General features: G+C 40.3%; 1 protein-coding gene across 1 annotated transcript in view; it reads right to left on the reverse strand.

The window, feature by feature from the left end:
• col5a2b (collagen, type V, alpha 2b) overlaps positions 1–25,776 on the reverse strand; it is a 74,808-nt gene that overhangs the window by 36,891 nt on the left and 12,141 nt on the right. The window contains exons 2-25 of the mRNA XM_060918701.1: positions 17,747–17,968; positions 12,764–12,780; positions 12,610–12,642; positions 12,451–12,483; positions 12,307–12,360; positions 12,081–12,173; positions 8,270–8,347; positions 8,098–8,142; positions 7,949–8,002; positions 5,437–5,490; positions 5,261–5,314; positions 5,109–5,162; positions 4,870–4,923; positions 4,726–4,770; positions 4,578–4,631; positions 3,319–3,363; positions 3,121–3,174; positions 1,894–1,992; positions 1,750–1,794; positions 1,540–1,638; positions 1,111–1,164; positions 901–1,008; positions 313–366; positions 99–197 (exon numbers count right to left, since the gene is read on the reverse strand). Of these exons, the coding sequence (XP_060774684.1) occupies positions 99–197; positions 313–366; positions 901–1,008; positions 1,111–1,164; positions 1,540–1,638; positions 1,750–1,794; positions 1,894–1,992; positions 3,121–3,174; positions 3,319–3,363; positions 4,578–4,631; positions 4,726–4,770; positions 4,870–4,923; positions 5,109–5,162; positions 5,261–5,314; positions 5,437–5,490; positions 7,949–8,002; positions 8,098–8,142; positions 8,270–8,347; positions 12,081–12,173; positions 12,307–12,360; positions 12,451–12,483; positions 12,610–12,642; positions 12,764–12,780; positions 17,747–17,968 (1,601 nt within the window). The remainder of the gene's footprint in view (positions 1–98; positions 198–312; positions 367–900; positions 1,009–1,110; positions 1,165–1,539; positions 1,639–1,749; positions 1,795–1,893; positions 1,993–3,120; positions 3,175–3,318; positions 3,364–4,577; positions 4,632–4,725; positions 4,771–4,869; positions 4,924–5,108; positions 5,163–5,260; positions 5,315–5,436; positions 5,491–7,948; positions 8,003–8,097; positions 8,143–8,269; positions 8,348–12,080; positions 12,174–12,306; positions 12,361–12,450; positions 12,484–12,609; positions 12,643–12,763; positions 12,781–17,746; positions 17,969–25,776) is intronic.

Genomic DNA, 25,776 nt, shown 5'->3' on the forward strand with positions numbered 1-25,776 from the left:
CTTAAGTCAGAGTAAAAATCAATCAATCAATCAATCAATCATGATGAAAATGGTGACACTCCTTTCACATAATAAATATCGCATGGATCTTTCTTTACCCTCGCACCCGGAAGGCCTGATTCTCCAGGACGGCCAGGATCACCAACAGCACCTTTACCTCCGGAAGTGCCTGGAGCACCACGCTCACCTTGAGCACCCTGATGATGTTGTAGTTTATTAACAATCATTAAAGCAAAAAAAAAACCCAAACAAACAAAAAACAACAACACAGGAACAGAAGTAAGGATGATGACAAATGGGAATTTTGCTTGCCTTTTGTCCAGGTAACCCATCAGCACCCGGAAAACCACGGAGACCTGGAGCTCCCTAAAAACAGGAAAACAAATCAATTAAATGCAACAACAAACAAATTCAGCGATACTTCCGACTGCGATCAGTCGCCTACTGAAGAACCATCTATTTTCACAGAAAGAGGCAATTGACTGACCGACTATAGACCTTTCCTGATTCCCTGTAACTTTTATACCACAACACTGCTGAATTCTTAAATCTGACTAGGAACAGGAACTACAGAAATCTAACAGGAACTAATTTCTTTCATGGACGGTCCAACAGTAACTTGAACCACAATATAATCTCATATAACTGTTGGCAAATTGCTGTGGTATAAGACTGAATCTTTTCAGGATGTGCTGTAATAAGAAAACAATCAACATCTGCATGATAATTACATCACCATTTGTTCCTTCTGAAAGCTAGCACAAAGAAAAACATTGTGGATTTGTGGATATGCAGCCAAAACATACTGCAACCTTCAAGATCCTGAAGCTTGTTGCCAGAAAGGTGAACAAAAAATACAAAAGTACTGTATCTGAGACTACAAAAATCAATGACTCTTACCGTCTCTCCAGGAGGACCAGGCGGCCCCACAGATCCCGGATCTCCTCTGGAGCCCCGTTTGCCTTCATCTCCCATCGGACCAATCTCTCCTTGAGCTCCAGGTTGCCCCTGTGACACAGATCACCTCATCATAACAGCGACCAACCCCTTTGTAACTATGTAATCGGCTAGTGTGAGCAATCAGCTGTTGATCTGGTGTTATTAACTCACCACTTCTCCTTTCATTCCAGGCTCTCCTTTGAATCCGGGGATACCTGCGTCACCCTGTGACCAAAAAAATAGGAACATCTGTAGTATCTTGTGCAACAGATCTTGTAAACATATTTGAAAAGAAGAAGAAGAAGTGAGCCAAATAGTTTAATTAATACCAAATTGACAAAGGTAAAAAAAATAAATAAATAAAATTGACTGCATCATCATCACTGCAGCTGCTGCAACAATGCAATAATGGGTGTTGTTCCATGACTCTGTTTTCTCTGTTTAATTTTCGCCCCAACCTTGGCGTTTCAGTTTTGTTCCGATCCTGAGCGAAGACTTTTGGTACTGGACGGTCTATGGTGTTATAAAATACCCCATTTCATTCATTCATTCATTTTTTAAGTAGAACTGAGAAGTTTTCAAAAATGAGTGTGTCATTACCACTTGACCTTTGGCCCCAGCAGGTCCTGTCCTTCCCTGAGGTCCAGGTGGTCCACGCTGACCGATCAGTCCGACCAGACCTTGCACACCGGCTGACCCCTACATGAAAAGCGCTCATGACACACTACACATAACCTGAATCATGAATTTTGTTCATTGAACTAAACTTAAACGAATGGCAGGTTTGCTAGAAGAATGGCTGGGACTTACCGATGGCCCTTTAGCTCCAGGAGCACCATCGGTACCTGCTGGACCCTAGATATGAACACATTGAACACGTTTAGATCAACAACATGCATCAAAATATCCAAATATATTGTAAAGAGTAGCTCATAAGGATAACACATCGCCCACCTGTTTGCCCTGACGTCCAGGTAAGCCTACTCTTCCTGAGTCCCCTCTGGGTCCTTGAGCTCCACTGGTGCCTCGAGGGCCTGTGGGTCCTGCTTCACCCTGCGGATGGACACAAACCAAAGATTACACCTAAACACACATGGACTGGTGTCCCATTGAGGGTTTATTCCTGCCTCATGCCTAGTGCTTCCAGAATAAAATGCTTACCGAAGACACACATGACAAGATAGTCACGGATGCTCGTCGCAGTATTCGTTTACCTAATGTAGCATTCAGAAATAATTTCAGGAACTTAATTTTTTTAGCTGGATGTGTAACGTAGAACCACAGAAATTGCCAGATAAATGGCATATATTTAGCTATACCAGGTGAGGTTACTATTTTACAGAATATACATAGTTTTTCGCTATGCTATTTGCATAATACTCATTTAAAAAGGCAGATTTTCCAAATACAAAATGAGTTATAATGTCTATCCCTAGTCCTATGTCATGACTGAGTGGAACATAACTGAAATCGCCAAAATGAATAACTGAAAATAACTGAAATTGTAATGAGTTGATTAAAACAAGACTGTCGATGACGGCGTAGCTCAGTCCAGCTCCGTCTAGTCCAGAAGGAATGATCTAAAATGGGCAACCTTGTGCAATAAATTTTGCAAGCTATATACAGTACACTATATACAAGATATATATAGAAGTGATATCCACCCTAGGAATACCGACCTATTTACCAGAAAGAATCCAAAACGGTGAGGAATTGACTGAGAAGAAGCAATTTTTGTTGAACTGCTGTTAAACATTAAGGCTTAATTAGTCCATAACTTCATTAATAATTGTAATGAAGCAAATCTGGGTAGAAGTTCTATGCACCCTAGGTCCCCCTACCTTCATTCCAGAAAGAATCAAAATCAGGGAAGAACTAAGGGAGAAGTGATTTGTGTGGAAACTGCTCATTAGGGATTGATTAATTACTCCATATCTTCATTATTAATTGCAATTATGCAAATTCGAGTAGAAGCTATATAAATGCACCCCAGGCAGACCTACCTTCCTGCCAAAAATAAAAATCAGTGAAAAATTGAGAAAGAAGAAGCGATTTTCGTGAAACGTGGACGATGACGGACAGACAACGGACAACACATGATGGCATAAACTCATCACCTGTTGGCCGGATGAGCTAATAACCAATGACACGACAAAATCGTGTGAAAATAATCGTGCAAACCTTCATGCCTGGATTGCCTGGAAACCCTGCAGCTCCTGGGATTCCTATAGTACCCTTTGAGAAACACAAAATGGCCAACATTACCGTAAACTGATAAATGCTACAATGTCATTTACACATTGTGGGCTTATGGGATTAATAACAACATGGGTTTATGGGATTTGTGAGATATTAGAACAGATGGAGTGAGTTACACACCAATGGACCTCGTTTCCCAGCATTTCCTAGCGTTCCACGTTTTCCCTGCAGGAAAAAAACACTGAAACTTAAAATTAACGTGCAATCATACGCTTATTTAAAAAAAATGTTAATTAGTGTAAATATCTGCAGCATTCATACTGTAAAATGTTAACAGTAATGGCACACTACTGTACCAAACATACAACTAACTGGATTTTAACAGAATTACATACCCTACCAATCTTTCAATCCAATCTTAGTATTGTTTATTTTTTTAACTCTTTTACTTTCAAATATGCATTTTTAAATCAATCAATCAATCAATCAATCAATCAAAGTCAAAAATCCCAACCAAATAATTGATTAAAATGTGTTTACGAAAGGACTCATTTCAGTTCACATAGGAATGGCTAAGATATCAAAATGCGCAATATACACGAGCTAAAAAGAAATATTAAGCTATAAGACAAGCAAAATAACAAACGATGAGAATGTCCAGGACTGTGTCACAGTCCAGAATAACACATTTAAAATACAAGAAGATGTTTCACGGGGGCGGCACGGTGGTGTAGTGGTTAGCGCTGTCGCCTCACAGCAAGAAGGTCCTGGGTTCGAGCCCCGTGGCCGGCGAGGGCCTTTCTGTGCGGAGTTTGCATGTTCTCCCCGTGTCCACGTGGGTTTCCTCCGGGTGCTCCGGTTTCCCCCACAGTCCAAAGACATGCAGGTTAGGTTAACTGGTGACTCTAAATTGACCGTAGGTGTGAATGTGAGTGTGAATGGTTGTCTGTGTCTATGTGTCAGCCCTGTGATGACCTGGCGACTTGTCCAGGGTGTACCCCGCCTTTCGCCCGTAGTCAGCTGGGATAGGCTCCAGCTTGCCTGCGACCCTGTAGAAGGATAAAGCGGCTAGAGATGATGAGATGAGATGAGATGTTTCACGGGTTATCTATTTAAAATATCAAGCTAGCTAGCAAATGTTAGCTAATATCACCTAGTAACGCTGAAAACCCTTACCCCAGGTTTAACCTTGTTGCACTTATCCTGCTTTTTATATAAAAATCTTAAGATGATGTAAGAATTAATGAAAAAAATGTACAAAGAAATTCAGCCAGACGAGGTTCCTGTGCTGTTTCAGGTGGACATTGTTAGCGGCTAATTTTACAGTTAAACTCATAGCTATACGGTATAAGTTACTTTGATAGAGTATTCTGCTGTTTAAACTATTTTACTGGAATGAGCACAGTATTTAATTGTAGAAGTGACAGAAATGATCTCACCGCAGGTCCGGTGGGTCCAATCCGACCTCTTTCTCCAGGCAATCCAGGTGGGCCCTAAACAAATTAATTGCACACCATAATGATATCTTTCTGCAGAATATGTTTGTTTGGTTTTGTCCAAAAATCACAATCGTATTACGGAAAGTACCTGTGGACCGACAGGCCCCATTGAACCAGGAATTCCTGATGCACCCTGAAATCAAAACACAGCCATAAAACATATAGTATTTAATAAAACACCGTCCTGCTGTGCCATGATGTCGGCTTCACAGTTGGGAAGTGTGTGTCTAACCTTTGCACCAACAACACCTCGCTCTCCCTTCAGTCCCTGTATACCGGTATGTCCCTGAAATGATCAAAATTCTTGTTAGGACTTTGATCTTTAAAATCAGGAACCTGGTTTATATACTGTATGTACGCAGTTAAACCTACATCTGCTGTGTGTTTCTTCTTCACATTTCATGGAGTAAATGTTAAATTTAGTTTTAAATATTTAAAACATTTCAGCAATTAGCAATCAATCAAGCTCACCTTGCGACCTTTTATTCCTGGGTGACCTGGTAAGCCTGGGAATCCCCGAGCCCCCTTGATGAAGCAAAATTCAAAATCATTGTGTTAGGATCAGATCGCAGCACAGGTATGTAAATAACACACTATACTGTAGGAAATAAAGGAAGTTATACAGGTGATCCTGGGAATCCATCTTCTCCTTTCTTTCCTGGATCTCCTGGTTCACCCTGACACCAGAAGAAGAAGAAGCAGATAAACATGGATCGTTTTATTACTGTACTTTAGGTCATTTACTTCACAAGTTGTTAAGCTGTGTACAGTGTAGGACAGGGCAGTTTGGTGGACGTACATCTTGACCAGGTTTTCCAGGTGAACCATCTGGACCCCTTGGTCCATAAGCACCCTGTAAAAAAAAAAAAGAACAAAAAGATTGGCTCCTTACTACAGAAAAACCTCCTTTCTGGAAAACCTCTTCCTATATGGTATTTTGGAGTTTATGGACTTCGTGTACACCGTGTTACAGTATGTCTTCAGTGATTTCTACAAGCCTTCAGTCACAATTTCTCTTTTAAGCATGAGTTAGGGTTTCGGTAAGTTATACTCTAATTATAAACTATAAACCATCTTGGATGGTTTGTCTTTCAGGGATTATTACCCAGTGGACTCATTAAAGTATTTCATGAGATTAAACCAAGCACTACTGTGGCAGAGCAGATCAACGTTTGAACAAATCATCCAATCATGGTTGGCAAAAAGGAGCCAAAATTAGTTAAGTGAAGATAGAAAGAGTTTTTGCAGACGTTCAGGAATATTCAGGGTTCCCACACCTTCTTAAACATCAAATTTAAGGCCCGATTCCATCAAATTCAAGGACCAAACATGGGGTAGTTTGAGACATGGTACAAGTCAAAGTCATTCCCATGCCAGGACCTGGTCTTTCCAGGCAGTCTCCCATCCCAGTACTAACCGGGCTCATAGGCGCATTGAGCAGTGCCGATCTCTGCTTCTATAGCCCTCGGCCTCTTGCCTACACAGCTAGGTTTACAGTAGGGGGTGGGTCCTCTGGTAACCGCAAGATTTTGACTCACTACTTGCATCTGTATTGCAGCATGCCTTGCCAGATGGCAGTAAGTACCAGTTTTATGATGGTCTTTGGTATGACCCGACCGCAAGTAGAACTCGTGATCGAGAAGCGACACACTAATCACTAGGCCAGTTCACGGTAATTACTGTTACAACACTAAGAATTTTTATAATGACAACAAGCAGGCTTTACAAAAGCTCACAGTCAACAATTAAAAAAGAGAGAGGCTTGAATGTGTCCAGACTTCTCAGTTGTGCTGTTACAGTGATGGCAGACTGTGGTCTTTTGCCTTTTTGAACACAGCACAGCAAAACAAAGAGAAAGAGAAAGAGACTTCCGAGTTGAAGAGCTACGTAACTGCTCGTTTATTTCATCAGCACCAGCTTCACAATACAAAACACATTTTCATGACCATGGCCAAATGAATACACAAATAAACGCCACCTGCCTCCTGATCGAAGTTGAATGATGGAGGTTAAACAGCGGCAAGAAAGCTAACGTTAGGCAAAGTTTGTGGATGTAACTCCATATTGTAGAGCTTAACAAAGGTTTGCCAAAGTTAATCCCGAGCCCACGCGGTTAGATGATGAACGACAGTACTTGATGCAGTGTTGTCTGAGGGTCTTCGAGTTCTATTTTTGCACAAAATAATATAAATATAAATTCAAGGACTTTCAGTGAGCCATGTCTATTTATGTATATTCTATCCACGTTTACTGATTATGAGCAATCGCGTGCTCTGATTGGCTACTCGACTACTAGGATATCAGTTCATATACCATGAGTAGAGAAAAACAAAATGGTGGCAGCTTTGTTATCTAGTATTAAAAGAAACAGAAATAGCTAAAATAATATATTTTTCCCCGAATATCTCTTGTTCTACACTCCAGCCTAGTCGGTGGCAATAATGCACTTTTATGTTGGTTTGCCAACCACCAAAAATACATAAAGAAGAAGAAGAAGATGCACAAAATGGCGGCATGTGTTGCTGAACCAAGCGAGGGCTAAATAAAAACTCTACTCAAAAACAAAACCCCAAAAAATACAAAAAAGGCAACAAAATATGAAATAAAAGTATTTGATGGTAAGAATGTACTTTTTTATTTTTCAAGAATTATTATTAAGTTTTTATTTATTGAATTTGCAAAAAATAAAAATAAAAATGCTCTGTTTCTCAAAATCCAGTGAATGTGGATAGAATAAAACAGTTATTCCACTCAACCTCATCATATATGGTGGTGCTACGCACCTCGTCGGCTATCAGCTCATGTACGACTCGATTTCGTGGAATAACTGTTACATATTTTCAAAAACTATCAAGGCCTTGATTTTTTTTTTCTCAAATTCACAAACTTTCAAGGATGTCAAGGACGTGTGGGAACCATGAGGTTTCATTTCATTTACCAACTCTGGTCTTACTCGCAACCCAATACCATGTTATGATTATTATTGAAAAGGAAAAAAAAGACGATGATGAAAACAGAACACTTATAGGTAAAGACAAATTACCAAAGTACTCAATGTATTTATTCTCAACGTATCTTATTTATTCAGAGTCCGTGGTGCTGCGTAAAAGTGACAACATTAAGCTTTATTTATAGCTCTAGTTGTCTTATTAATACTCAACTAATCACGAATGGTTAAAGCATTACAAGGTAACTGTTGTTGCCAGTCAGTGTGGAAACTTACTACACTAGCTGAAACTTTACAAATATTAGTTGAATCAGTTTAAACTGTTCTGTAGGTGCAGTACGTATAAGCTAGCTTCATTTCTTACCATGGGTCCTGGATCACCTACATCTCCAGGGGTGCCCTGTGGTCCCATAGGGCCCTGTAGGACACAAAAAGCACAGAGGTCACATTTACATTGGCGATACAATATAAATATCATCTTCTTGTGAGGCTGCTTATGGGTGTTGGACTTACAGGTGGACCTGATGGTCCTGGGTGTCCTCTTGGTCCTGCTTCGCCCTGATTCAGATTAATTAGTGAGTTATCAATGATTAATAAACAAGACAGGGTCTAGTGTTAGTGTTATTGTTAGCGTAGGCTACATAACATTAAATCCTGTAATATTCAATACTCAATCTGTCCTTACAGGTGACCCAGAGACAATTCTTGACATCCCCATTTTGCCATCATGGAAGCCTGAAGCCATCTGAGATGCAAACTGACTCTGTAAAACAATGCATTGGAATGATGACCATGAACATGGAGAGATCTGCTTTGCTCTATTTAAATCTGAGAAGCAGGAACATTTTAAACACTGTATTTAGGACTTTGCGGCTCATAAACAGTGAGTATGCACAAATCTGGACTTGAGAAAGGCATGCATCATTTCCTGTTTATATAAAAAGTAAACTTGGATGGAAATGTGCGTGCTCTTACACATTCCCTCAACATACACTCCCATCCTGTCTGCTTCCCCGAGTAAAGCTAAATACTTCTCATTCTAACACATCCATTAAAATTTTTTTTTTTTTTTACGATCTCAAGCACCAATAGCCTCAAGTCTCACTTTGGAGAAACAATGGCAGAGAAAGCTAAAAGAGAAACATTTTAAGAATGTAATCCATCTCTTGAAGAATAACCAAATTTTCTGTGCACGGATTCTTTCACTATATAATCCACGCAAAATCTAAGGGTGCTTTCATGCTTTCGGATTATTTTTTTTTTGTAGATGTGACCTGATGAACAGACCATCGAGGACAGAGCTGGCGTGCTGCCGAAATGCGATGTGTTCTGGAAAATCTGACCAATAATAATAATAATAATAATAATACAAAATACACGGCAGATGTGATACACAAAGCTTTTTAAAGTAGTTATTTATATAATTATCAAATCATTTAGTTAGGACTGGCTCACACTCTTGAGTGCTTGAGGGATTTATGGGATTTCAGCTGCTATCCGCCCTCTTCCACATACTAGAGCTCGCAGATGCTTATGATTGGCTAGTGTTGCTGTGATTGACAAAAGAGGGAATGCCGGCCCTCCCGCCCTGAGAACACGCCCATTTTCCTCCCTGCATCTATCCACAAATAGCTGTAGCATCAGTTTAAAAACAAATGCGTGGTGTAAAACCAAACAGCAAACAAAACAGAAGTATGTTTTGGAGTTGAGTCGGACTCGCAAACAGACTACTAAACAAAGTCGACAACATCCGAATGATGGTCCAAACTTTAATATGTACTCTTGAAATATATCAAATATTTTCTACCGATAGAAAAAGTATTTCTGAATAACACCTAGAGATCCATGTGTTGTTTTGTTTTGCTAATTTGTCCACAACCAAATTTTAACCTGAAAGCCACAATTGGCTCTTTGCAGCTAGAAGTCACATGCTTGGATACTCCTTAGCAACACAAAAATGGAGAGCAAGCATTCAGATAAACAACTCCCTTGACAAGATCAAGCACAAAACTGGTTTCAGCAGTTTATAGCACTTAATCTGTTTCCTTTTCTAGAATAACTGTCAACATAGCTTTTTAAAATTACTTTCGGCTCATTTTAACAGGACAAAATTTTATCGCGAAGCATCGACTTTCAACGGACGGCGTTTGGATCTCCACAGCCAAACAACATGGCGACTTCACAAGGTATCTCATCTCATTATCTCTAGCCGCTTTATCCTTCTACAGGGTCGCAGGCAAGCTGGAGCCTATCCCAGCTGACTACGGGCGAAAGGCGGGGTACACCCTGGACAAGTCGCCAGGTCATCACAGGGCTGACACATAGACACAGACAACCATTCACACTCACATTCACACCTACGGTCAATTTAGAGTCACCAGTTAAACTAACCTGCATGTCTTTGGACTGTGGGGGAAACCGGAGCACCCGGAGGAAACCCACGCGGTTCACAAGGTATGTACACTAAAAAAAAAACCTTGTAGAAGGACTTATTTTAATTCTAACACCGCAAACAAAGTGGCTCCATAATAAAAGATTTCAAAGTAGTTGTTTTTGTTATCATCGCGGGAAATTGTTCATTTATACAGTGGTGCTTGAAAGTTTGTGAACCCTTTAGAATTTTCCATATTTCTGCATAAACATGACCTAAAACATCATCAGATTTTCACACAAGTCCTAAAAGTAGATAAAGAGAACCCAGTTAAACAAATGAGACAAAAATATTATACTTGGTCATTTATTTATTGAGGAAAATGATCCAATATTACATATCTGTGAGTGGCAAAAGTATGTGAACCTTTGCTTTCAGTATCTGGTGTGACCCCCTTGTGCAGCAATAACTGCAACTAAACGTTTCCGGTAACTGTTGATCAGTCCTGCACACCGGCTTGGAGGAATTTTAGCCCGTTTCTCCGTACAGAACAGCTTCAACTCTGGGATGTCAGTGGGTTTCCTCACATGAACTGCTTTCCACAACATTTCGATTGGATTAAGGTCAGGACTTTGACTTGGCCATTCCAAAACATTAACTTTATTCTTTTTTAACCATTCTTTGGTAGAACGACTTGTGTGCTTAGGGTCGTTGTCTTGCTGCATGACCCACCTTCTCTTGAGATTCAGTTCATGGACAGATGTCCTGACATTTTCCTTTAGAATTCACTGGTATAATTCATAATTCATTGTTCCATTAATGATGGCAAGCCGTCCTGGCCCAGATGCAGCAAAACAGGCCCAAACCATGATACTACCACCACCATGTTTCACAGATGGGATGAGATTCTTATGCTGGAATGCAGTATTTTCCTTTCTCCAAACATAACGCTTCTCATTTAAACCAAAACATTCTATTTTGGTCTCATCCATCCACAAAACATTTTTTCAATAGCCTTCTGGCTTGTCCATGTGATCTTTAGCAAACTGCAGACAAGCAGCAATGTTCTGTTTGGAAAGCAGTGGCTTTCTCCTTGCAACCCTGCCATGCACACCATTGTTGTTCAGTGTTCTCCTGATGGTGGACTCATGAACATTAACATTAGCCAATGTGAGAGAGGCCTTCAGTTGCTTAGAAGTTACCCTGGGGTCCTTTATGACCTCACCGACTATTACACGCCTTGCTCTTGGAGTGATCTTTGTTGGTCGACCACTTCTGGGGAGGGTAACAATGGTCTTGAATTTCCTCCATTTGTACACAATCTGTCTGACTGTGGATTGGTGGAGTCCAAACTCTTTAGAGATGGTTTTGTAACCTTTTCCAGCCTGATGAGCATCAACAACGCTTTTTCTGAGGTCCTCAGAAATCTCCTTTGTTCGTGCCATGATACACTTCCACAAACGTGTTGTGAAGATCAGACTTTGATAGATCCCTGTTCTTTAAATAAAACAGGGTGCCCACTCACACCTGATTGTCATCCCACTGATTGAAAACACCTGACTCTAATTTCACCTTCAAATTAACTGCTAATCCTAGAGGTTCACATACTTTTGCCACTCACAGATATGTAATATTGGATCATTTTCCTCAATAAATAAATGACCAAGTATAATATTTTTGTCTCATTTGTTTAACTGGGTTCTCTTTATCTACTTTTAGGACTTGGGTGAAAATCTGATGATGTTTTAGGTCATATTTATGCAGAAATATAGAAAATTCTAAAGGGTTCACAAACTTTCAAGCACCACTGTATCTGCGAGATGGAGCCAAATCTTACAAAAACAGCTATATACCTTGAAAACTTTTATTATGGAGCTGCTTTGAGGTGTTATAATGAAAATAAGAAACAGATTAAGTGCTATAAACTGCTGAAACCAGTTTTGTATTTGACCTTGTCGAGGGTGTTGTTTACCTGAACGCCTGCTCTCCAATTTGGTGCTGCTAAGCGGTATCCAAGCATGTGACCTCTAGCTGCAAAGAGCTGATTTTGTCGGTGTGTAAGCCATCTAGAGGTCTAACTCCTGACCAGCGGCGAACGCAGATTAAATAGAGTTTAAACACTCACCCCTGGTAATCCAGTCTGTTCTTGAGGACCAGGCTTTCCGGGAATACCTGGCACACCTGGTATCCCATCATACCCAGGTGGACCTGCCACGCCCTTAAAAAGAGAAAAGCTGTCATCACTGGAACAGTTTAAATAGAATATAATCTAGTTTGTTTTAGACAGACCTGTGACGCTTTCGTACATAATTTCATACATGTAAGATGAAAATAATGTTTTTGGAACATACTTTTCTTCCTTTAAAGCCACGATATCCGGCACGTCCCATTGGCCCAGGAGCGCCCTATTGAATACAACAAATTATGTGTAAATATGAGGTGATGTTATAAAACATATAGGTAGATCATTGTTCAAAAAAAGTGGAAATTGCTACCATTGGTCCCGATCGACCAGGCAATCCCACAACCTGAAAAAAAAACAACATGGAGACACTTCAGGTATACGGAGAATAAATACTGAATTATAATAATAATAATAATAATAATACACTGAATCCACATAATTCTTGTGAAAGAACTTTATACAAACTTACATGAGGAATATCTCCTGGTTCTCCTTTTTCACCCTTAAATTACAAGAGTTATATTTTCAGTGCAGCTCTCTTTTACTACCCATAAAACTATTTACTTTTATTTTGATATATTTATATATTTAAAAATAGAATGATTTGGAGTACACGTCCGTACCTTGAGTGCCATTACCTCTGAAAGTTAAAGAATAAAAGATGTTGAAGTATAGTTTAGTAAACATGCTATATACATGCTATTAAACATGCGACTAAACTTTTTACTGTATTACAAACTTGTATTATAATGATGGTAAAGTAATAAATCGATGATGGTGATATGTACGCACACAGTTAATGGTTGTGTAAAAAAAAGGGCCATAATATCACTGTATAGGTTATAATGGTATAGAAGTAAGTTATAAAAGTAAAATAACATATTGAAATGATATGATAGAGTTATAATGGTATACTTACAGATTATAATGATAGAATTATAATGATACAGTAATAGAAGTAATAATGGTGCACTAAAAGGTGAAAATTGTATAATAGCAGGTTATGATGGTATACTAATAGGATATAATAGTGCAGTAACAGGACATAATGATCTAGTCACAAGTTTAAAATGCTATAGTGATAGGTTATAATGGCATATTAAAAGTTTTTAATGATAAACTCACAGATTATAAGTTTTAATGGTTAAATGGGTCATAAATGTGTCGTGGCAAGGTAAAGTTATAACAATAGGGACGTAACACCACTTATAATACTGATCATAATAATATAATATAATAATGTAATGTTATAGCAGTAGTTTATAATGGTATATGTACAGCTTATAATGCTATAGTAAAAGTTCATAATGATAGCGGCACAGATTATAACTGTACAGTAATTGATTTTAGTATAAATACCAGCCTTGTAGTACTCGAGTTTTAAGGACCCTAATTTTAAGGACTCGTGACTCGACTTGGACTTGAGCACTGATGACTCGGACTCGTGCATTAACTGCATTCGGACTCGGAGACAAGGACTCGGATTTTTTCTTTATTTTTCGTAACATGCCATAATAATCTGGCATAAAATATTTATAGCTACATTAATTTTTATACTAATTTTGTGCAAGAGAATGCACATTCATCTGTTCATACGTCATGTTCAGGAACAAACTAACGTGAATGGCGCTAAAACGCCTGGAGAGAACGCCGCTAGGGTTGTCCACTTTACTTCAACAGACTTCTCGTGCAGCGGGAAAGAATGCCCTGCTATGTGTTCCATATGTAGAAGAACTATCGAGGAGACGACGGGGACAACCTCGAACTTCAATCGTCATTTGGCGAGACTCCACCCAGAAAAGGAAGTGACACGCTATGTTCATTGCTCTGTTGATAGTGGGCGGGGCTTGCTTGCTGAGCGATGAACTAGCTAGTGTTAACCCTCTCTCATGTTATTTACCCTGTTGATAGTGGGCGGGGCTTGCTGAGCGATGAACAAGCTGTTTATCTGTAGCCTGTTAACTAAAATGGGGCAGTCGAGCAGGAACGTTAGTCCGACACAGTAGCAGAGACACTTTCACATAAAGGCAGCGTCAAATGGTGCAGTTGGAGTCTTGTTCTCGGACTCGATTCAGACTTGAACACTGGGGACTTGAGACTAGACTCGGACTTGAGGTTTAGTGACTCGACTACAACACTGATAAATACCCAGGTGATGATAGAAAATCGAGCACACTGATTAGTCAAGAGATTCGGACTATTTCTCGATAATCACCTCGAGCGACTCGGCAAAATGGCAGCCGATCGCTTCGTCACTGTAAGTGAAGAAGAATTAGAGTAGAGTGGGGTAATACGCCCCCGTGGGGTAATACGCCCCCGGCCTGTTTTACCCAAAATAACCACCAGATGGTGCAAAGTTACATTTCTATTGTTGCTATGGACTGGCTTGACAACGGGGATATACAAATATCCACTGTGGATCGCATATCAGCAACGCAGCGGAGAGAAATCAAATTTCATGGTAAGTGATATAATTTTCAGATATCAGTAAAACTGTATTTAGATAGCTGCTATTTCGTCAGATATCACAGCTGTGTATGTGGTATGAGTAGACAAGTCAGTACGTTAAAAAAAATACATTAGGCATAAAAAGTTGAATCACATTTTGAACGTAAGACCCTTTTTTGTAAAAGTGTAGTCTGTGGGGTAAAACGCCCCCTTAATGGCGGGGTAAATGGCCCCCAGGGGGCATCGTTTCCTTTTATCATAATTACTGTATTTCATACATTTCTGAATAGCAGATACATAGTTTTTAATAACATCTCGCTTACCTGGTTGAGTAAAGCAAGTAATTTGAACTTAATATTAAAAATAAGTGAAATTTAAAAAAAAATTGAAATTAAAATGCAAAATATAATAAAATAATGCATCTATTCATTAATTCAGGGATATTTTCTTGTTTCTTTCACATTATAGGCTTAAGTAAACACTTTTGCTATCCAAACAGCTTTTTTTGAGTGAGGGGGCCTATTGCCCCACCTCAGAGGGCCTTTTACCCCACTGGGGGGGTAAAAGGCCCCCTTGGCACAATGTTTGTTTTTGTTAAAAAAAAAATTAAGTATTAACTTTAGGCAAACTTTAGGTGGCATTATTGTTCATGTCACTGTTGTCAAAAACTATGATTAAAACTAAACACATGGTTCATTTCAACTTGGAGAAAAACTAAATTTTCCTTAAGGGGGGCTTTTTCCCCCACTCTACTCTACAAATGATGAAAGAAAACGCTGCTCCTACAATAAAAGCATGAAAGACGCTCTGAAGTTTGATCTAAAACAATTCAAATGGAAGGTGGGGTTGTGATTTATTTTATCTGTTTTTAAACAAAGTATTTTATGTGATTTAACGTAGATAAGTGACACAAGTCTGCGCTGCACCATTATTACATTTACATGCTGCTTTTGAAGATTGAAATAAAATTTTTAATCAGATTTTTAAGAAAATAATCACCTGTGTATTATACTAAAATAATTATCAGACTCAGTCTCAGTAAATAATAACCTCGACTTCATCTCTGTTATTATTCACCGATATTCACTTTGCCTTCGGAGAATAATTCCTAAATAACGGTTACAGTCCTGGTAATAATCCTATCGTGACAGGTTATAAGATTAGATATGGTATAAGGATGGACTGATAGTGTTGTAATAAGTTATAATGGTATGGCAGGAGGTTCTAATGGACTATAGAATAGATTAAAAAGGAGTAGTGAATGATTATGATGGTATAATAATAGGTTAATAATGTTAAAGAATGGACTGTATGTGAACAGGTTATGGTGTGGGTTCAGGGTATAAAATAGACTTTGTGATTATACAGGACACAGTTATAGAAGCGAGTTATTTATAATCATGCTATCTGTTATTATCGCCCAAATGAGGATGGGTTCCCTTTCGAGTGCTCTTGAGGTTTCTTCCTCATGTCGTCTGAGGGAGTTTTTCCTCAACACTGTCACCACAGGCTTGATCATTGGGGATAAAATTAGCTCATTTGTTTAAAGTGTTTAATTTTCTGTAAAGCCGCTTTGCGTCTGTCGTTAAAAGCGCGATACAAATAAACCTGACTTGATAAACTACAGCTCCAAAATTGGGAATCACTTCAGAATCAAATTAACTATTAAAGTCTCGAATTAACCCTTACAGGTTGTTATTATTATTATTATCCATCCATCCATTATCCATAGCTGCTTGTCCTGTGCAGGGTCGCGGGCGAGCTGGAGCCCATCCCAGCTGACTATGGGCGAGAGGCGGGGTTCACCCTGGACAAGTCGCCAGATCATCGCAGGGCTGACACACAACCATTCACACTCACATTCACACCTACGGTCAATTTAGAGTCACCAGTTAACCTAACCTGCATGTTTTTGGACTGTGGAGGAAACCGGAGAACCCGGAGGAAACCCACACAGACACAGGGAGAACATGCAAACTCCACACAGAAAGGCCCTCGCCAGCCACTGGGCTCGAACCCAGAATCTTCTTGCTGTGAGGCGACAGTGCTAACCACTACACCACCATGCTGCCTTATTATTATTATCTCATCTCATTATCTCTAGCCGCTTTATGCTTCTACAGGGTCGCAGGCAAGCTGGAGCCTATCCCAGCTGACTACGGGCGAAAGGCGGGGTACACCCTGGACAAGTCGCCAGGTCATCACAGGGCTGACACATAGACACAGACAACCATTCACACTCACATTCACACCTACGGTCAATTTAGAGTCACCAGTTAACCTAACCTGCATGTTTTTGGACTGTGGAGGAAACCGGAGAACCCGGAGGAAACCCACGCGGACACGGGGAGAACATGCAAACTCCACACAGAAAGGCCCTCGCCGGCCACTGGGCTCGAACCCAGAATCTTCTTGCTGTGAGGCGACAGTGCTAACCACTACACCACCATGCCGCCTTATTATTATTATCATTATTAAAATATAAAAAAGCTTATAATTCGAGAATCTTGCCTTATAATCAGTTAAATAAGAAAAATGTCTTAGTCTTACTCTCTCTATATATATGTAAAATAAGTAATTATACAGCTATGTTCATTCAAATAAGTACATTAATTTATTTAAACGTGTTGTTTATTACTAAAATATTGACTGTGTCCCAAACAGGATTTTCAGACTCTATTTAGTGAGAGTCAATTATATTTAAAGAGCTTAAACACCCTTAGAGTTATCTTTCTTTGTGATATACAGTAGATGTAATCACTGCATGCATAAAAATAATTACAATAAAATTACGTGATCTGATCTAAAACCATCATGATCTTTGACCATGCTCTCGGTGCTTCCTTATTGTGAAGTGTTGAATTCAATGAAATGTTTTTATTTTGAGTAAATATTTGCACATTATTGTATTGCATCACTGGTTAATGGGCATTCTGGAAGACTTCTGAATGATTATTATGATTGAGTGACGCGTCAGACCGATCTGCCGTATCGATTGCGGTCGTATTGTAAGTGATAGAGCGTAAATATTCCACACATATCCCAGATTCCGGATACAATATACATCAGTAGAAGTTGTCATATCCTTTCAGCAGGCTGTGCTGAGATGAAAGTAAACTCAGTGTCGCCCTCTAGAGGACACCATGAGTATTGCTCACCAATCCATCCACGAGCGCTGGCGAATCTGTCACACACAGGGCAGCACTCTCCCTCTGGGATGGAGAAATGCTCACACCCTTTGAGCTCCTCACAGCGGATGTCCTCACAGACGATGTTGCCTTTGTCGCAGACACACAGCCGGCATGGCTCGGGTTTCCAAATGGCGTTGGGCTCATGAGTCACATCTCCCTCCTTACAGCCAGGCTGATTCTCTGGTAAAGCTGAGGGAGGAGAAGCAGTGCAATGCATTAAAAAAAAAGCACTTGCTCAAAGGGTTTCAGGAAACTTTTCAAATTTAAGGATGCATTCTTTATTGTCCTATGTTTGGGGCCTGAACCATAACTTGTAATTACATGAGAATAAGCTTTAGGATTAAGACTGAGTCAGCTGCCAGACTTTCCTTAGGTTCCTTCGGCACTTTAAATAATGTGAAGTTGGCACTTCATATGATGAGAACACGAAAAGACGTACAGTTAAATAAAGTAAAAAATTTATGCTCAAACAATTTCATTGAAATGAACAGTTAAGTGTTTTAATGATGTACAGTGGGGCAAAAAAGTATTTCGTCAGTCACCAATTGTGCAAGTTCTCCCACTTAAAAAGATGAGAGAGGCCTGTAATTTTCATCATAGGTACACTTCAACTATGAGAGACAGAATGAGAAAAAAAATCCAGAAAATCACATTGTCTGATTTTTAAAGAATTTATTTGCAAATTATGGTGGAAAATAAGTATTTGGTCAATAACAAAAGTTCATCTCAATACTTTGTTATATACCCTTTGTTGGCAATGACAGAGGTCAAACATTTTCTGTAAATCTTCACAAGGTTTTCACACACTGTTGCTGGTATTTTGGCCCATTCCTCCATGCAGATCTCCTCTAGAGCAGTGATGTTTTGGGGCTGTTGCTGGGCAACACGGACTTTCAACTCCCTCCAAAGATCTTCTATGGGGTTGAGATCTGGAGACTGGCTAGGCCACTCCAGGACCTTGAAATGCGTCTTACGAAGCCACTCCTTCGTTGCCCGGGTGGTGTGTTTGGGATCATTGTCATGCTGAAAGACCCAGCCATGTTTCATCTTCAATGCCCTTGCTGATGGAAGGAGGTTTTCACTCAAAAACTCACGATACACGGCCCCATTCATTCTTTCCTTTACACGGATCGGTCGTCCTGGTCCCTTTGCAGAAAAACAGCCCCAAAGCATGATGTTTCCACCCCCATGCTTCACAGTAGGTATGGTGTTCTTTGGATGCAACTCGGCATTCTTTCTCCTCCAAACACGACAAGTTGAGTTTTTACCAAAAAGTTCTATTTTGGTTTCATCTGACCATATGACATTCTCCCAATCCTCTTCTGGATCATCCAAATGCTCTCTAGCAAACTTCAGATGGGCCTGGACATGTACTGGCTTAAGCAGGGGGACACGTCTGGCACTGCAGGATTTGAGTCCCTGACGGCGTAGTGTGTTACTGATGGTAGCCTTTGTTACTTTGGTCCCAGCTCTCTGCAGGTCATTCACTAGGTCCCCCCGTGTGGTTCTGGGATTTTTGCTCACCGCTCTTGCGATCATTTTGACCCCACAGGGTGAGATCTTGCGTGGAGCCCCAGATCGAGGGAGATTATCAGTGGTCTTGTATGTCTTCCATTTTCTAATAATTGTTCCCACAGTTGATTTCTTCTCACCAAGCTGCTTACCTATTGCAGATTCAGTCTTCCCAGCCTGGTGCAGGTCTACAATTTTGTTTCTGGTGTCCTTTGACAGCTCTTTGGTCTTGGCCATAGTGGAGTTTGGAGTGTGACTGTTTGAGGTTGTGGACAGGTGTCTTTTATACTGATAACGAGTTCAAACGGGTGCCATTAATACAGGTAACGAGTGGAGGACAGAGGAGCCTCTTAAAGAAGAAGTTACAGGTCTGTGAGAGCCAGAAATCTTGCTTGTTTGTAGGTGACCAAATACTTATTTTACCGAGGAATTTACCAATTAATTCATTAAAAATCCTACAATGTGATTTCCTGGATTCTTTCCCCCCATTCTGTCTCTCATAGTTGAAGTGTACCTATGATGAAAATTACAGGCCTCTCTCATCTTTTTAAGTTGGAGAACTTGCACAATTGGTGGCTGACTAAATACTTTTTTGCCCCACTGTATCACCACACCACATTCACACCCAAATGGCTCCGAACACGTCTGATTCGTTTGCGCACACAAAATAAACATACACTCACTGGACACTTTATTAAGAACACCTATGCAGTTCTCTAATCAGCCGATCCCTTGACAGCAGCACGATGCATAAAAAAAAAAAAACACGCAGATCCAAATCAAGAGCTTCGGTTAATGTTCACAATGGTCAAAGATCAGAATAGGAAAAATTGTGATCTCACAGTGAAGTGTGACTTTCTTTCACTGTGGCATGGATGTTGGTTTGACCCAGATAAGTATTTTTAGTTTGAGTATTTCATAAACTGCTGATCTCCTGGGGTCTCTACACAGAATGGTGCGAAAAACAAGGGAACATCCACTGAGTGAGTGAGCGACAGTTCTGTGGGCGGAAACAAACGCCTCGTTGATGAGAGGGGCAGAGATCAGAAAATGGACAGATTTGAGGTAGTTCGAGATTTTTTTTGCCAGGAAGGATACAGTAACTCATATAATCACTCTTTACACCTGTGGTGAGCAGAAAAGCATCTCAGCATGCAAAAGCAGAACAGAAGAACACACTGGGTTCCAGTCCTGCAGCCAAGAACAGGGATCTTAGAATCGACAACAACAAAAAGTTCCTATTAAAGTGGCTGGTGAGTGTATGTGCATCATTTTCGTTAATGGGGTGCTGAGTGACGTCACATGTCAAGAAAATTTCCTCGCATGAGTCACAATGTGTCGCTCCTTTGTCGCTGAAATTTTGAACATGTTCAAAAAATTTGTGCGACAAAATTTCTGTCAAAATAGCCACAAATGCGTCGCTGGTGTCGCAAAGCCATCGCGAACCCTTCTCAAGTCAGTTTCCGTGAGACAGGAAGTGCGAGTGTATCTCACTGGGCTGCGACAGCCTGCGACTAGTTGGAGCCACAACAATTGCGATAAAATATGCGAATATCAATTCAGTGTGATTCCAAGTGAAAATTGACGCTAATTCGCATATTTTATCGCAATCGTTGTGGCTCCAACTAGTCGCAGGCTGTCGCAGCCCAGTGAGATACTACCCTTACATTTAGAAAATAATGCAAATTATAGATGAAAAATTTGATTTTTATTGCCTAATTTCTTAAGCCGATTTTATCGAATCATTTTTATCCATGAATAATGTCATCTTGGATTCAATTAACTAGAATTAATTAAGCCAAATAAAATTAATTAAATGTGTATAATTTATACTGTAACCATTTCAAAAATCAATAAAATGAATAAAATGTAAACCTGAAACCCTATAATTATCATATACAATTATTATTATTTATATGTACATATGTATAGCGATATGCTCTAATGATATGAAAATATACATTTTTTTCTTTTATTACGAGTCAAACAGCTCATTGATTATTTCATTTCCCATTTATAAATCATGGTTAATTATTAGTTATAATATTATAGTTGGGGCGGCACAGTGGTGTAGTGGTTAGCGCTGTTGCTTCACAGCAAGAAGGTCCGGGTTCGAGCCCCGTGGCCGGCGAGGGCCTTTCTGTGTGGAGTTTGCATGGTGTCCGCGTGGGTTTCCTCCGGGTGCTCCGGTTTCCCCCACAGTCCAAAGACATGCAGGTTAGGTTAACTGGTGACTCTAAATTGAGCGTAGGTGTGAATGTGAGCGACCTGTAGAACAGGATAAAGCGGCTAGAGATAATGAGATGAGATGAGATGAGATGAATATTATAGTTCATTATTAATGATGTCTGAATAATCTGTAACCACAAGGGGGCAATCCTGAGTCAAGGGTTCTGACCAGTCTGGCTCTGCTGGCTATTTTTACAGCTTGACCTCTACTTAGTACTTAGTGGTTAGATTCAGGACTACTGATTATGGTACAGAAAATGGGCTCTATAATTTCAGATATGATAAAATATTCTCGTTCTGTTTCTTCTGGGGTGGCTTTCATGTCTTCTCATATACTGCCAGTATGGAATGAGTTCAGAAGAAAGTAGACTGTTCTTCCTGGAGAGCTTATTGCAGGAATGTCTGCGTGCTAATAACGTTTACATCCCCTACAACACTTCATATAAATATATCTAAAAATATATTTATATGTACAGAGCGCTTTCTTAAGTCTACCTGTCTGTGTAGAAGTAATCCAGGTCATTTGATTTTTACGGCCGTCGTTGAAACCCGTGCCTGAATTATCTGCCCCACCCTGTGATTAAGTTGTGCAGCTGGTGAAGCAGCCACACTGGGACTTTGTGGCTGCGAAGCGGGACGAAGAACCACATCAAAGTTTCATCCAGATCAGAGGAGCATATGAAGCTCTCGTCTGGGACGTGATCTGGTGTCCAAGCAGGACGGAACAGGATCGTCTTCTTTCAGTGAACCTTCGTTTGAGAATATTTATTTGGATTTTCATGGATTCACGCATTTTTGACGATTATTTTTCTGTGTTAAAGAAATACTCTGGAGGTTTTTGACTTATCTGTAGCATATGTATAATTACTACAGAAAAGAATTTCAACATGCTTTCTTTCCTGCAAAAAGAGCCGCTGATTTGAAATTCACATATAATAAATGTGTAAGGGGCAGACGCTGGGGCAGGAAGGAAGATGTAAATTAGTCTCCAATGGACAAATCTTCACTGGTGGACAAAGTACCCAACTTCATTACTTAAGTCAAAGTGCAGATCCCACCGGTCAAATGTGACTCCGATACAAGTGAAAGTTCTCATTCTCATTATCTCTAGCCGCTTTATCCTGTTCTACAGGGTCGCAGGCAAGCTGGAGCCTATCCCAGCTGACTACGGGCGAAAGGCGGGGTACACCCTGGACAAGTCGCCAGGTCATCACAGGGCTGACACATAGACACAGACAACCATTCACACTCACATTCACACCTACGGTCAATTTAGAGTCACCAGTTAACCTAACCTGCATGTCTTTGGACTGTGGGGGAAACCGGAGCACCCGGAGGAAACCCACGCGGACACGGGGAGAACATGCAAACACCGCACAGAAAGGCCCTCGCCGGCCCCGGGGCTCGAACCCGGACCTTCTTGCTGTGAGGCGACAGCGCTAACCACTACACCACCATGCCGCCCACAAGTGAAAGTTGTCCGGTCAAATTTTTACTTAAGTTAAAGTACTGAAGTACTGGCTTTTAAAAATACTTACGTATTAAAAGTACATTTTCTGTCAACGCATTGTTGTATTATTGCCACAACGCCTACAAAACCTAATACCGTTACCAGAAATGTGAATTCACAAAATGAACGCATGCTGTGCCATCATGGTGGTTTAACGTTAAGCTAGCTAGTCAGTGAAACTCCACCTGACATGCTAGCAAACTCTTTTCAAACTCGAAATCATATTGGGTGAAGAAAGATTTCTTCATTCTGTTTATTTGGCAAGATTATGCGAAAACGTACAGTATTTCTGAAAGGACTTCAGATAAGTTAACGTTATTCATGTTAGCGTAACTCCGTTTTTACATGCTAACTAACACAGGCATAGAAATTCATATATTTTTTCACCAGCCAGCCGGACTAGTTCCCTTCCAAAGTAACTCGCCAAACAGAAAATCAACTTGCCAAAATTTGTTCATGTATGAATTTTACTTCTGTCAAAAATAACGCAAAAGAGAGTAGTTACCATTGTTCATGACTAATGTGCATTTATTTCAAGACCCGAGTATTTTGATACTGTTGTTAAATACATAAATGAGAACAACACAGAGCACCATAATATAATATCAACAAATAATAATATAATGGAAAACTTGCCAACTTGGTGTATGAGTATTGAAAACAAATATACTTACTATCATGACTATAGCACCCAAAATATGTCCAACATGCTTTCTGTATTTAACCATTTATGAGAGAGAAAGCATTCGGAGCTTCATATTGACTAGGAAGGGCGGCACGGTGGTGTAGTGGTTAGCGCTGTCGCCTCACAGCAAGAAGGTCCTGGGTTCGAGCCCCGGGGCCGGCGAGGGCCTTTCTGTGCGGAGTTTGCATGTTCTCCCCGTGTCCGCGTGGGTTTCCTCCGGGTGCTCCGGTTTCCCCCACAGTCCAAAGACATGCAGGTTAGGTTAACTGGTGACTCTAAATTGAGCGTAGGTGTGAATGTGAGTGTGAATGGTTGTCTGTGTCTATGTATCAGCCCTGTGATGACCTGGCGACTTGTCCAGGGTGTACCCCGCCTTTCGCCCGTAGTCAGCTGGGATAGGCTCCAGCTTGCCTGCGACCCTGTAGAAGGATAAAGCGGCTAGAGATAATGAGATGAGATGAGATATTGACTAGGAATCAACTTGAAAAAAATTATTCCATAAAAATCGTATCGCAGCCAAGGCCTACCCTGCTCCCACATTTGCTTACAAGTCCTTTGTCGTTTCTCCTCTTCAGACAGAGGTCGCTTTGTCCCCGTCTCTGGCGGTTTCTGTACACCTTTCAGAAAATTCCACATCGCAACGTAGCTTTGGCAGATGTAGATGTAAACAACAACAAAAACACGTGTTTAAATGGGCGATAATGTGGCCACATCTATTGAATTTGATCACGTGATTACCGCGATATTCAACGAGATGCGTTATATGCATGCGCAGTGGTGAAAAACCCGACAGCCTGACTCGTACACGATATGATTCGGAATTCTTCGGTATTTTCCGTCCTGCCGACAAACACATCGATTAACACAGACACAGCACGCGCTTAATATGTGGCGGCTTTAGTTGACGGTGTGTCTGAATCTTCGCTTCATATATATCTTTTATTTTCAACTAGCCAGCCGGGCTGACTAGTGACAGGAATTACCCGCCAAATGACAAATTAAGTCGCCTCAGGTGACCGGACCACCGAGAATTTCGAGCCCTGTAACAGTGTCCAAGTTAACTAGCTATGTTAGCCGTGGACAAGGCGATGGCAACTTGGCGGGCAAATCCATAGAAAGTCATTTGACTAACCAGACTGCATAGCTACGTTTGCACCGTTATCGCTAGCTCTAAAAGCACAGACAACTTCATTGCAAACTTTCTCTTGGAATAAAACATTTATATCCCTCAATATGCTTCTGCAAGTTGGATGGCGAGTTTTTGTAGGCTGTGATGTGGTTCGTTTTCGACAAACAAAGCAAACATTTAAAACGAAATGTATCTTTAATCCTTTTAGAAAACTGAAACATGCGTTCTAGGTAAAGCCATGAGCGCGTTCATTCCCCAGAAGAACCGCCTCCTTCCATTCTGCCATCAACTGATCGTGTTAAATAACGCTGTTGAGAAATATCTGAACTTGATTTTATCCAGTCTATGGACGTGACGTGACCCTAGTGATTACTGATCGGCTCTCAGTGTCACCTGCGAAAAACCATCATGTTTTAGAGAAGAAAAAAAAAAACATCCGCTTTCAAAGCTGCATCATAGTAACGAGTAACGAGGACCTTGATAGAAATGTAGTGGAGTGAAAAGTACGATATTTGTCTTTCAAATGTAGTGAAGTTAAAGTTATAAGTTTCCAAAAAAAAATACTCAAGTAAAGTACAGATACTCAAAAAGTGTACTTAAGTACCGTCCTCAAGTAAATGTACTTCGTTACTGTCCACCTCTGTCGATTTCATAAAATCGGTGAAATTTAGTTCCGTCTGAAATGTGGTGATTGTGATATATGTTTATTTCTGTAATATCTCACAAAATATCAGGCCATTTTGTGCTGTGGCTGGGAAGTTATTTAATTTGAGGGGATTAAAGCAAATAATGTGCATGAAATCCCTCGCTTTGCGCAGTCAAGCAGACAGAGGAAGTCCGTGTGTGTGTGCGCATGCGCAGGTTTCCCTTTGACTGTGCACTGACAGTTCCATCATTCTGTCGCTAAACAGATATTTATTAGTTTGGTCCTG

Source organism: Neoarius graeffei, chromosome 4 (genome assembly GCF_027579695.1).
Source record: "Neoarius graeffei isolate fNeoGra1 chromosome 4, fNeoGra1.pri, whole genome shotgun sequence".
Lineage (NCBI taxonomy): Eukaryota > Metazoa > Chordata > Actinopteri > Siluriformes > Ariidae > Neoarius > Neoarius graeffei.